The sequence below is a fragment of the Triticum dicoccoides genome, chromosome 1A (assembly GCF_002162155.2).
Source record: "Triticum dicoccoides isolate Atlit2015 ecotype Zavitan chromosome 1A, WEW_v2.0, whole genome shotgun sequence".
Taxonomy (NCBI): domain Eukaryota; kingdom Viridiplantae; phylum Streptophyta; class Magnoliopsida; order Poales; family Poaceae; genus Triticum; species Triticum dicoccoides.
In genome coordinates, this window is record NC_041380.1 from 574,171,058 (window position 1) to 574,184,422 (window position 13,365).

The following is a 13,365-nucleotide window of genomic DNA, read 5'->3' on the forward strand; positions in this document are numbered from 1 at the left end:
AGCTGCAGTCCCGCACTCGCCTAAGTTTGAAAAAATCCTACCGAGTGGAGAGCAATCCTCCCACTTGGGGGGCTTAGCTGCAGTCCAGTACTCGCCTAAGTTCTCTCACTTAGAGACTTAGCTGCAGTCCGGCACTCGCCTAAGTTTGAAAAAATCCTACCGAGTGGAGAGCAATCCTCCCGCTCGGGGGCTTAGCTGCAGTCCAGAACTCGCCTAAGTACGAAACACATCTCAATCCTCAAGGACAACGAGGGGCAGGTCGACTGCCACCTTCTCCTGGGGAGCTTCGCCACAAATACAATGCGTGATTCATCCCGCTCTACAGTAACGAAGTGCAGGTCGACTGCCACCTTCTCCTGGAGAGCTTCGCCACAAATACAATGTGCGCTCCGTCCCGCTCTGCAGTAACAAGGTGTGGGTCGACCGCCGCCTTCCCCTAGAGAGCTTCGCCACAAATACGATGCGCACTCCGTCGCCGACCCGCAAGGGCGACAAGACATGGGTCGACTGCTTCCCTCTCCTTAGGAGCTGCGCTGCGAATACAAAAGTTGTCTCGAATGAAGAATGGGTTCACTCAGCAGGAGATTCATAAAGATATTCAACGGTAAACCAAGTTCAGGTAAATTCTAAAGGTTCCGGATCACAGATCGAAGTACTTGGGCATGCAGCCTGAAAAAGTTTAACGGATACAAAAACCACTCGGCATTCCGAGGCAAATTTAAGGTGGGACATAAGAGTTTGTTCACTCCACCGGAGGAGGGCTGGCAGGCTCGACGAAATCATCCAGGTCGACACCGTCGGCTATCCGAGTGGCTGCAGCGATGAAAGTCTCCATAAAGTTTCGGAAGTCATGTTTCTGGGTGTTGGCGACCTTGATTGCTGCCATTTTGTCTTGTCGCACCTCCTTGAAGTGGACACGAACCAAAGACAGAGCCACGTCAGCGCCACACCGAGTAGCAGACTTCTTCCACTCCTGCACTCGGTCTGGGATTTCATTTAGTCGAGTCATCAGGGACTCAAGATCATTTTGGGGCACAGCCTCTGGCCAAAGTGCCGGGTCAATCCACGACATTGCGACCTTCAGTCGAGCCAAGTAGTCCATGGCACTGTCGATGCGAGATTCCAGACGGAGCAGATTCATGGCAGTTTCATCTTTCATGGGAGAGTTGGTTGGATCCAAACCTGGTTCGATCCGCCCAGTCTCCTCTTCAAAATTCTGGCAAAACTCTGCATTCACGATCCAAGGATAAGTCAATTTTCGTACACTGAGTCGACACAAAAAAAATCAGTCGGAACAGAATGTGCACCTTCAAGCTTGATGAACAACTTCTTGGCAAGACTTCTCAGATAGCTCTCCAGATCATCCCTCCTGCGAGCAATGCCTTCCATTTTCTCGCCCTAGACGAGATTCGCCTTCTTCCAGCGCGAGCACTCCTTGTTGGAGTCATTCAGAGCAGTCTTCAGCCTGGTATTCTCTTCTTCCAACTGGTCGACCGAAGCCAGCTTCTGTTCGGCCAGAGCGGTCCTGTCATCAGCCTCCTTACGAGCAGCAGCCAAATCCTGATCCTTCTTCGCCAGAGCTTCCCTCAGTTTTTTTGCAAAGAAATGACGATTGATTCAGAAATAGCAGAAGGGTACTCAAGCCTAAAACTGACCAGTCGACAAACTCGTCTTACCAGCGGCGCCGTCTCTGACCTTTTCCAGCTCTGTCCTGGCCAGCTCCAAGTCAAGGTTCAGTTGAATCTGCTGCTTCTCCAAGTCAGCAAAGCAAGCTCCAAGATCACAAGATTTCTGAAATCAAAGGGGAGAAGTTATTTTTACAGCAAAAAACAACAAAGGCAATAAATACTAAGACTACGGTCAACTGCCCGCAGTCCACCATAGTCTCGGGGACTACACCAAGTGGGTGCACTTTGCGTGCCCCCACCGGTTCTGATCCCACTCGACCGGCCCGCCGAAGTCGAGTCCAAAAAAAAGGGCAGAAAGAGAGAAAGTAGAACTCAGACTACAGTCGACTGCCAACGGTCCACCGTAATCTCGGAGACTACACCCAGTGGGTGCACTTTGCGTGCCCCCACCGGTTTTGATCCCACTCGACCGGCCCGCCGAAGTCGAGTCCAAAAATACCAGACCGAGTGGAAGAGACAAACTACCAGTTTGGTTTATACATTCGGCAAAATACAAAGACTACAGTCGACTGCCAGCAGTTCACCGTAGTCTCGGGGACTACACCCAGTGGGTGCACTCAGCGTGCCCCCACTAGTCCAAAAATTCAATAGAGGCACCCAGTAGGTGTACAGATGCAAAGATTTTCAGAAAGAATCTTCAGGTAGCATATCCTAACAGAACAAGCGGCGACCAACTAACCTGAATGTTGCTCTGGAGAGCCGAGCTGGCATCATAGACGGCTTGGCTGGCGTCCCGCACCGTCTTCATCTTCTCCATCATAATGCCCGCCTGGCGTATGGCTTCCCTAGCAGCATTCACCTCGTCCTCTGGGACATGATGGGTCGCAAAAACTGAAGGCGGATCGACAGGGGCCTGAGCAGTCGACGAAGAAGGCAAGGCACTCGACAGTGGCACGGCGAAGGTAACAGAACCCTGATTGACGTTGCCAGTGTCCTGAACGACTGGTTCCGCCCTCGGCGTCGACTGTAGCGCCTCACTTACAAGAGCTCGCCTACTCTTCCTCGTCAAAGACCTCTCGGGCTCTTCATCATCATCAGGGAGGTCAATAATGTTGGGAGCTGTGCAAAGTTCAATTGCCAAAATCACGTCACTCAATGATGCACATTGCAGTTGAATCGACCGAATAAAGATAGTATGGCAGAAATCATACCCGGATTAGAAGTGACCGCATCCTCCATCACCTCATCATCATCCCTGTAAGCTGAGGTCCCAGAAGTGGTAGCACTGATAATTCCAAAGTTCGTCCAGTTAAAACAAGAAAAACAAACAGCGCGGAGCGTCGAGTGAATACAAAGAGAGACACTCACGCGGAGGCGACGGGGATATCAATCTTGATCTTCGGCAACGCCTTCCGAGTCCTCGGCTCTGCAACTTTGGGGTGCTTGGGCGCCTTCTCAGTCGGGGTTGGTGAAGAGATCCGAGGACGCTTCGAAGACTGACCAGCCTAAGCAGTTGCCTTGTCGCGGGCACTCGGCCGTTCTTGGTCAAGCTTGGATCGCCTCTCCTTGCGAGGGGGCGACTCGACTTCTTCTCCATCACTTGAGTCGTCGCTTCCTCCATCCCCTTCACCATCGGAAGTCCACTCGCCACTGTCGCCGCCACTCGCCTCGCCTTCCAGAGCTTGCTCTTGCTCCCCGTTGGGCATTGAATACATTTCAACAATGGCCTGAAAGAAAGCAGGGAGAACAAAGTCAGTCGACGCAATATAGGCAGCTGCGCGAGTGAATTCAGATTACAAGCAAAAACTCAGAATCAGACCTGCTCTGGTGCACGGGACTGGTCGAATGGGGGAACTCTCCTGGCTCCCCTGGGATTGTACTTGTTCCCGGTAATGTCCGACAACCACTTCTCCAGTGTGTCGTCGTCGACCTCCTCCGGGTGGATCCGAGTGGAGTCTTCAAGACCCGAATACATCCACATCGGATGGTCTCGAGCTTGAAGAGGCTGGATGCGCCGCTGAAGGAAGACCTCCAAGAGATCCATACCAGTGACCCCATCACGAATAAGCTGGACCACTCGATTGACCAACACCTTCACGTGCGCCTTCTCCTCCGGGAGCACCTTCAAAGGGGAGGGTTTCTTCACTCGGTCCATGGTAAAGGGAGGGAGGCCAGTCGATTGCCCTGGCGTCGACTGGTCTTTATAGTAAAACCAGGTCGACTGCCATCCGCGAACTGAGTCGGGAAGAATCATGGCCGGAAAGGAGCTTTTCCCTCTCGTCTGAATGCCAAGACCCCCACACATCTGGATCACTTGGGTCCTCTCGTCACTCGGATTAGCCTTTTTCACTGTCTGGGAGCGACAAGTGAAAATATGCTTGAAAAGACCCCAGTGAGGCCGGCAACCCAGAAAATTCTCACACAAAGAAATGAAAGCGGCGAGATAAATGATTGAGTTGGGGGTAAAATGGTGGAGTTGTGCCCCAAAGAAGTTCAGAAACCCTCGAAATAAAGGGTGAGGAGGCAAGGAAAATCCACGGTCGACGTGGGTGGCAAGAAGAACACGCTCACCCTCCCAAGGTTGCGGCTCAGATTCCTTCCCCGGAAGCCGCGCCGAGTCATAGGGGATCAGCCCCCCTTCGGCCAGATCGTCGAGGTCTTCTTGGGCGATCCTCGAGTGGATCCAGTCGCCCTAGATCCAGCCCTTCGGGAGGCCGGTCCGCGAGGAAGATCCGCCCCGGCTGGTCGCCTTCCCCTTCGACCTCGCCGTCGCCTTCTTTGCCCGCTCCAGAGCCGCCGTCTTCTCCTTCCCCATTGTCGCCGGCAAGACGCGTACGGAGCGGTGACGCTGGGGCGAGAGCGAGCGCAGCGGAGGGGCGTAAAGAGGAGAAGAGGTAATGGGAACGCGCTGTTCGGGAGACTCCGGTCCAACGCCTTATATGAGGCCGCTTCCGAGTGGCTGACGGGTAGGCCCAGGTGGCTCTGTCAAATCCCGTAACGATCGCGCGCACGATACGTGGCGAAAAAGGTGGCGCGGGGATCGAGGCGGCTCTGCTCTATCCCATCCGATTACTGCGGCCTCCCCCGTCCCGCGTGCTTCCCAAAATTCGGATCCCACAAAATCTACGGGCAGCAAACAACTTGTCAGACCAAAGATCTCCTCCGCACCGTCACTCGGAGCCTTACAAGTAAAGAAACTCACTCGACGAAGAATTAAGAATGGATCAAGGCGACTGAAAAGGAAGTTGATGTCGTCACTCGGGTCCGTTGATCCGAAACAAGATACGCTCACGGCATGAAAAACGAGTCGGAGAAGTTCTCAACTCCTTCCCCACTCAAACCTCGACCCATTCGGGGGCTAATGATGAAGCTATGTACCTAGGATAGGGTCATGGGCCTGTCCTAACTGCCCTACCCAAGGACATCTCTAGAAGAAATCGCCTTTCAATCGACTTGGAGGTGTTCCACTCGACAGACTCGAAGACATTCGACCGAGAAGCAATCACTCGACCAATATCCAACCACTCGACGGCCAGGAGACCTAAAGTCACTCCGCACGCTAACGGACGGTCATTAAGTAGTTTTTATGGTCATCATAGCATTTTATTACTAGCGTTACCAGTAACGCCCTGCCTTAATATACATTGAACCCTTTGTAACGTGGGCTGGTCGGGGTCCTGGCGCACTCTATATAAACCACCCCCCTCCTCCGAGACAAGGGTTCGCACCCCTGTAATTCATACTCTCATAATCCAGTCGACCGCCTCCGAGCTCCGAGACGTAGGGCTATTACTTCCTCCGAGAAGGGCCTGAACTCGTAAACCTTGCGTTCTTACAACTTCTCCACAGTTAAGATCTTGCCTCTCCATACTTACCCCCCTACACTACTGTCAGACTTGGAACCACGACACTATGATATTCTAGTAATTTTTTGGCGGTGGTTGTTTCTTCCTTCACCACTTCTTAAGAGATCTTGCAAGATATCTCATATTAGAGTTGAATCGAGAGCTGTTAGTACCTTCACATGTCCTTTTGGCGAAAGGATGGAAATCCACTTACCCATTTTCGAATTTAAAACAGAGCTAGGGAGTCGTAGCTTCCCAGGTCCATCAATTTTCGAGTTCTAAACTGAGACTAGAAGCGTTTAGCGCGCTTTGCTGCGCCGAAGAATGCCGCATGTATTTTTCATTAATAAATCTAATTCATAAGCTCAAATATGAGCATTCTAGAGGTGATTTGTTTTCCTCTAGAAATAAGGATAAAAAATCAAAGGCAACGTCAGCTTGCAAGTATGACAACAACAACTCTACGAAATATCACTACCACTGTATGAATTCCCATTAAACACCCAAGCAACATAGGGCAAAAGAACCTCACAAGTCACAAGCACCAAAGAACACAGTCAAAATGGAATGAATCTATGAGAGTAACAACTCAAACAATCTCAACAGCTTGTTCCTGTTGGGTTTCACGCACTTTATGCAAGAATTATAAACAAAGTAACAATACATGGAGCTTGATTCCCTGAAACCATTATAACATCAACTTCTCGTTTCAGAGTTGTATAGGCGTACAACAAGGAGTAATATCTTGAGATAAATGGCTTTGTGCCCTTCCTTCTCCCCTTTATGTAAGTGGTTTAAGTTGAAGCTCAAGAAAAGCTTTGAGACTGTTACATCACACAGTAACTCAACATCAAATAAATTAAGAAAACAATCACATTTGACCTATACTCGCGTACCTTGTTCTTTGTTGCTTTAAAATCCCACCTTGTGTTCTAACTTTGAGACTGTTACATCACACAGTAGCTGGCATGAGAGTTACCCACATACAAAGAAAAGATCAAGTAGAAATGGGAACTGCAACATGGCCAGTAAGCACTAACTAACAATTAAAATCATGAATGTATGTTCTACTCCCTCCATTCCACTGACTAAAGTGTGCACACATTTTAAAATTGAACTTTGACCAACCAAATGTGGGTTATATGTAACAAAAAAATATATCGTTGAATTCATATTCAAAAGAAGTTTTGAATGGTATGATTTTTAAGTCATATATATGGAGTAGCTACCATGGAATTTTCTAAGAAATTTAAGTCAACTATCAGTTCTGCTAATTTAACACAAAACATAACAGTTTTCTGAAGTATTATTTACATGACACCTAATTATTGCAAATTAAGGTTTCATTAAAAAGATGGCCAACTCTGTGACTTAGACTGGTGCTTCAATTATACTCTCTAGCTAGCTAGACCTGGAATTGAGAAGGCTTGCATGTATAATATGGCTGGTCATACACTCATACTACACTATCCATTGCACATGTATAATATTCACACCACGCGCGACCACGACCAAGCTGAAGACCATCCATAAAAAACACACTGGTAAAACACATGACCACATCACCACTCAAGAACGGGCCAATTTCTCCAACAACACAACATGAATGGGCACAGAGAGACAACCCAGCACCACGCAACATCTTGCTCAAAATAAATACAGTTTTTTTCTAAATTATCCGTTCCACATTGAAAACTGAAGATATTTGTTTTTAACTCCTACAAATTTCAGTAGCAATCATTGAAAGTTTGAACTGTTCACACATACAGTTACCGTTATTTCTGTATATATATGTATAACCGTTGGAAGTTTGAACTGATACACTAAGACTTGGTAGTTACAGGTGTGTTCTAGAGTGCACTGTAAATACAGCTGAATTACAACACAATGTATCCAACGTTTGGGAGAATAAAATTATCATGAATCATGTGTGAGATGAACAACCGGATTCCTTCTTGATTTATCAAACTTCACAAGAGAAAACGATCTGTAACTACAAAAAACTGATAACAGATCAACAAACTGGCATACATCAACAAGATTTATAGTGAAAATCCAAAATAATGTGTGCTAAATAGCAGCAAACTGTTACCTTTGGCATGTATACTATCCTTGAATTCTGATGGCATGGCCTTGAGCACGTCTATCACCAGCTCACAACCCGAGGAGCGAGTCTAACTTCACAAGCCCAAGCACCACACCCGAGCACGTGACTCACATCTAGATCTTGGGCTCTTGGCACAGTGATGTAGGAGCACGTAGCCTGGTTGGCAGAGGCACAGGATACCGAAAGTGGGGAAGCAGGATATCCATGGAGCTGACACGGAGACAACAGCATAACCTGCCTAAAGAATAAGAAAGCACATAAAGTGGGCAGAGGAAGTGAAACAACGTTTTGCTGAACAATGATAGTCCCACTGAATAACAAAATACATCATGTTTTAGTTGTTTGGATAATTTACATAATACATTTAAATCCAAGGTAATCTTCTTATGCATGATAACAATGAATGTGATCGGTATTAAGAAACTTTTCCTTGCCAACAATATACAGTGCAAGACTAACTATGCTCCTAGGCTCTCGATGACCAGACAGGGGAGCTTATGTAGAAAATTGATAAACCTACATAGAAGAAGGATGAGCAGGATCATACATCCTGAGGAAATATTAAGATTGCCAAAGAACTGAAGTGGTGAGAACTATATAAGGATAAAGTAAATGCTCAGACAACTCAGCTAAATATCTATTTCTGCATCACCTTTGGTCGTGCCGCTCGCTATCATCGAGTTCATACAAAGTTCAGATAACAATGCACTAAGATTAATCAGTGCAACTGAAGCCAATGCAAGTAGCCAAACTACTCAACACTCGGTCCAATCACTAACCCATGGACGGCTTCAGATCATCGAGAAGAAAGCCTATGCACAAGCACCATACAGTAATATGGGGGCAGAAATGCAGATTAAGAAGTAGCCCCCATGCCTTGTCTTGATATTATTGTCAACTACAGACTTCACACAAGTCAAACGAACCCCCGACTACACACAGGACACAAATATAGGAGGCAAAAGCGTTAGACAACGATGTGCTTCTCCCTTCACATCTCTGCTCCCGCATTCGATCTCACTGGTACAAAAAAAATCTATCCATTCGCACAATTTTTTTCCAATGATGAAGCGAGAACATGCCAAACGCCCAGCGAGCAAACCAAAACCTGCTAGGACTAAATCGCGGACCACACCACAAAGCCTGACACGAGAGAGACCAAAATCCCAACGCCATTGCTGCAGCACTGAGATTAGAGCTCATCAGGCGAAACATACCTAGGAGTGAGGGCAGTGGACTCACAGCGCGTCCTTCTCGGAGTCGGGGACGGGGTAAGTAGAATCAATGCAGGTAAAAGTAGGAGCATGATCACTTGTGATAATGGCATGTCTAAAACATTAATTCAACTTTGTTTTGATTAGATTGTTGCTTAATCCATTACTGTCTCGGGGATTATCCAGTTTTGAGATTCCCCTGAATTATGAAAATGTGGCAAGACTAAGCGGTACTGATAAAAAGCATGTTGTGATCAATATGTGGTTACTTCAGCTGTTCTATGGAATCAGTGGAAAATATTGTCTAGAGATGTGGACGTGCGCATTGGCTGGACATGGATCAAGCCCCTCATAAACAGGACTAGGGCAAATCTTGTTAAACCAGTAAGTGGAAGGCAGACCAGAAAATCCCACATTAAACAGATCACGGAACTTAACATATGAGCAATGAAGAAACATATGCCAATTATAATGTACATTAGCATTTAGCAATACCTTTATCACAAGCAGGGTACATGATATTGCTTAAGATTCCCCATACAGAAGACTGATTTCCTAGCTTATCATACAGAAAAGTGGTAAATCCGAAGCTAGCTACGATAATTAGGTAACATAAGAACTAGCAAAGTAGATAGAGACTTGCACATCATCTCAACTCCACGACTTGGGACTTCCTTCTCACATTTCAAAGAGGTCTTGCCCTGGATCACTACCACCAGTCATCAGCTCCATTCCCAGCATCACCGTCGTAGTAGCCATTGTCAAAGCCCCCCGCAGCATTGTCGTAGTAGTCATCACAAACCCCGGTATCATCATTATTGCCAGCCCCGCCATGGTCGCCATAGTTGTGATCACCACCCCCGCAATCATCGTATTTTGCATACGGCATGCCCCCTTCCACGTCATCACCGTTGATGAGGTCATCACAAACCCTGGTATCATCATTGCCAACCCCGGCATGGTTGCCATAGTCATCCTGCACGCCTTCTTCCTCGTACACGCACAACCCAAGGTTCTCATCCTCATCGTAGTACTCATTCATGGTCTTCACGGCCTACACGAATGCATATCAGTGTTAATCCGTGAGTAACTGTGGCATTACCAAAAGAATGCACACAATGGTAATGTGGTCAGGAAGTTGGCCGGCTTTACCGCCTTGAAGGTGCTATGGTCGGTGGGGCAGAATGGCTCGCCGTCGAAGGATGAACAATTCTCCTCATTGTAGTACTCATTCGTGTACTTCACAGACTAGACGAATGCATAGAGGACGGTGTTAAGCTGTGACAACCTAGAGGCAATGCACAATGGTGATAGGTAAGTTTGCCGGCTTACCATCTCAAAGGTGCTACGGCCGGTGGAAAAGGACGTAGTCGACGCGTGTGCTCCCGTCGCATCTGTCGCGCCGTCCGTTAGGCATCGCGAGCGCTTGCCGTTCCCGCTGGCCTTCCCCGTTGAGCTTCGAAGGCCACGCTTGGCGCCTCCGCCCGTCCGGTCTGCATTTTGCCTGCCGCCGGTGCCCGCAACCGCAACCTCCCTGCCCAAAGCTGCGCCCTTCCGGCCTGTACGTACCACCCTTTCCAGTGCCACACCCGTGGATGCGGCCGGCGGCGGCGCCTTCCCCATGAGCTTCTCCTCGGCGCGCAGGTGCTTGTCGTAGAGCGGGCGCCTCAGCGGGTCACTGAGAACCTACGCACGCAACGCAACAAATTAACACGCGCGCCGATCCGGCATTCCGGCCGAGAACGACCGACCGCCCGCTCGCCACTTTGGCTGCTGGATCGAGATTACCTTGTGGGCTGTGGTGAGGCGCTGGAACCCCCGCTCCGCCTCCTTCCACTTGAGCGCGCTCCGCTTGTGGTACGCCTCGTTGATGTCGCCGGCGGTGGCCGCCTTGGGCACGCCCAGGATCTCGTAGTGGTCCTTCCTCTTCCCCATGGCTTGAGGCGAGGCGAGACCCGCGGTGGTGTGGGGTGCGGTCGATCGGCTGGGGTAGGGCGGGGCGAGCGAGCGCGGCGAGTGGGGTGAGAGCGCCGGCGGCGGCGGCGAGTGAGGAGACGAGAGAGAGGAGTGGCTGGGGGCGGTTCGTTCGGGGTGAGGGCTGCGGCGCTGACGTTCAAGCCCATTTGTAGAACAGATGGCCTAGTGGCAGCCCAAAAAGGTGTTTGGCCCAGGTAGGGGGAGCTTTTCCTATTTGACGCACTCGCTTTCCTCAAAAAAAAATGACGCACTTGTCTCTGCGTCAAGTTTTTTTTTTTTTTTTGAGAAACTGAACCCTTTATTTAAAGTTCAGAAATGTTCATTGGGATACAGATAATGTCGGGCAACACAGAAAGCCACACATGACGTCCAAAAGCAAGGGCAGACGCTGCCTTAGCTAGGTCATGCGCTTCCCCATTAACCTCATGTTTTTATGAATTTACCTTATAAAGGATAAAGGGGTAGCTAGGCACAACCACAGCGTCCACGTCATGTTATGAATAGTGCATAGTTAGCGATCGCACCGCGCGAGCGATTGCCCTCTCTCCAGTAAAAATATCTCCTCTCTCTCCCTCATCCCACCTCCCTTTCGGCCGCCTCGTCTTCTCCACCTCCGCCTCCAGCCCTCCACCACCTCCTCCTCCCCTGCCTCCACACAGCTAGCCTCTTCCTCTCCTCTTCCTTGGTCGCCTCTTCCTCTCCACTTCCTTGTTCTTAGATCGGGCGCAGGTCATCGCCATGGAAGAGCAGGGCGGCGGGGTGGGTCGACGACAGCTACCACGCGCTCGAGTGGGCCCGGGCGGTGGAGCTCGTCATCTTCCACGCCAAGCCATCCCCTTCCCCCGTGGTCACCATGGGCGGCTCCGGTACGTTAGCCTCCTCATCATTTCATCCTCCGGTCTGGGCTCTGGCTGAATTCTGGGGATTTGTTCCAGGCGTGTCTGGTGACGTGGTGAGGTTGGTGGAGGCGGACCTGCGCAAGAAGGCCGAGGGCGCCGTCGACAAGGCACGCCGCCTCTGCGTCGCCAACTCGGTAACATCCTCTACCAACTCCGCTCGTCGCCCGTTGTGATATCTTCTCTATCTGTCCATGGAGACGATCACATATTGCATATTTGTAACCTGTTGCTCCTTATACGAAACCGCAGGTGCAGGGCATGGTGGAGGTGCTCGACGGGGCGTTGGGCCAGAGATGGCTCTGTACAGCCCACACGTCTGCAGGTTCCTTCTTCCTTCCTGCTGCTCTCCTCTTTTCATTAGTTGCAACTGCATGTTTGGGTCAGTGCTATGCCTGCTGTTGCTGGGCAGTACTTTAGGCAAGTCAACCTTCCAATTCAATATGTATTAGCACAAGGAGAAACACGTCTGCACAAGGAGAAGAGCCCCTATTAGCTTTTCTTTTTGCAGAGTAGACCAATAATCTACATCAGTCGATTTGAGGGTACGCTGAATGTGATATTTAATGAATATGGTCATTCGGTTGTTCAGAGTACACAAGTGGTTGCCCCTGAAGTCTACTCCTTGCCTGGCTTATTCATTAAGGTAAGATTTTGATTGTCTCAATTTGTCGCTTCAGTTCCACATTAACCATGAATTGTTGTGTGTAAATGCTCATATCCCGTTAAGTTCATGTGTATAAATCAAGTGGGTTGAAGTGTGCTGTGAATTTCCTGAAGAAGTTTACTTGAGATATTATATGCATGGTGTGGATTGTTGAGTTTGCTTGGTTAATGGAATGCCATTCCTGTGCAGATCAACAGGGGGGAGGTCCAGGGTGAGACCTTCAAGAGGGATTTGATGTTGCTATTATTTCAGTTTGCAGATAGAGGATGCGATTCCAGCAAGACAGTGACGATGGCGATGATAAGTGACATTTATGTTAAGGAGTATTAGCATATGCTCACAGGATCACCGGAAGCATATAAAGGTATCCACAATGATGGTTGCTTTCTTATCGACAAAGAATTGAATTATAATTATAGACCGTAAGAGTAATTGTCTTTTCATTTGTTAGAAAACATAGTGTACCTTTATAATCGTATATGTATGCAATGATCCATCATGTATTTTTGTTTAAAACCACAACCCGTAATTGTTTGATGTCGTGAAATGTCTATATTTTTTTGTTTACATTCTTAAGTTAGCCTTGGTAGGTAACCTTGGTAGGTTATAATACGCAGATCGATAATCCGAGTTCAGTTTGAGCTTTCCATGTGATTTTTTTCCCGAATATTAGAATAACAACTTAACTTAAATTAGAAGTATAGTGTCAATGGGCGTCATCTAAAGCTAATAAGATGTTGTTACTGAAGAACAGCCCCTTGCTACTTGCACAGTACGTGAAAAACACCCTAAATAGATTAAAGAAATCATACTTGACTGTGATTGCATTTGGTTGACGCTTACGTGTATTTCCCATCGGTAGATCAAGGGGGTAATCTTCTACATTTCACGTCCAAGCTTTCAATGCATTTTTCCATCTTTTTTTCATATCCCAGTCATCATCTACAAGGCCGAATTATGCCATTGTTGATGGTGCACAGGTCTGTTGCATGGTAAACCCAATATTGGCCCTCCTTTCAAGCTCCTGTGTT

General features: G+C 48.4%; 1 protein-coding gene across 1 annotated transcript; it reads right to left on the reverse strand.

Moving 5' to 3' along the window:
• Positions 1-9,235: 9,235 nt before the first annotated feature.
• Positions 9,236-10,864, reverse strand: LOC119338485 (chaperone protein DnaJ-like). The gene is made up of 4 exons (XM_037610828.1): positions 10,583-10,864; positions 10,127-10,480; positions 9,947-10,042; positions 9,236-9,848 (listed from the first exon to the last, which is right to left on the reverse strand). Exons 1-4 carry the CDS (start codon positions 10,727-10,729, stop codon positions 9,504-9,506), a joined length of 942 nt encoding a protein of 313 aa, XP_037466725.1. The 5' UTR covers positions 10,730-10,864; the 3' UTR covers positions 9,236-9,503.
• Positions 10,865-13,365: the final 2,501 nt, after the last annotated feature.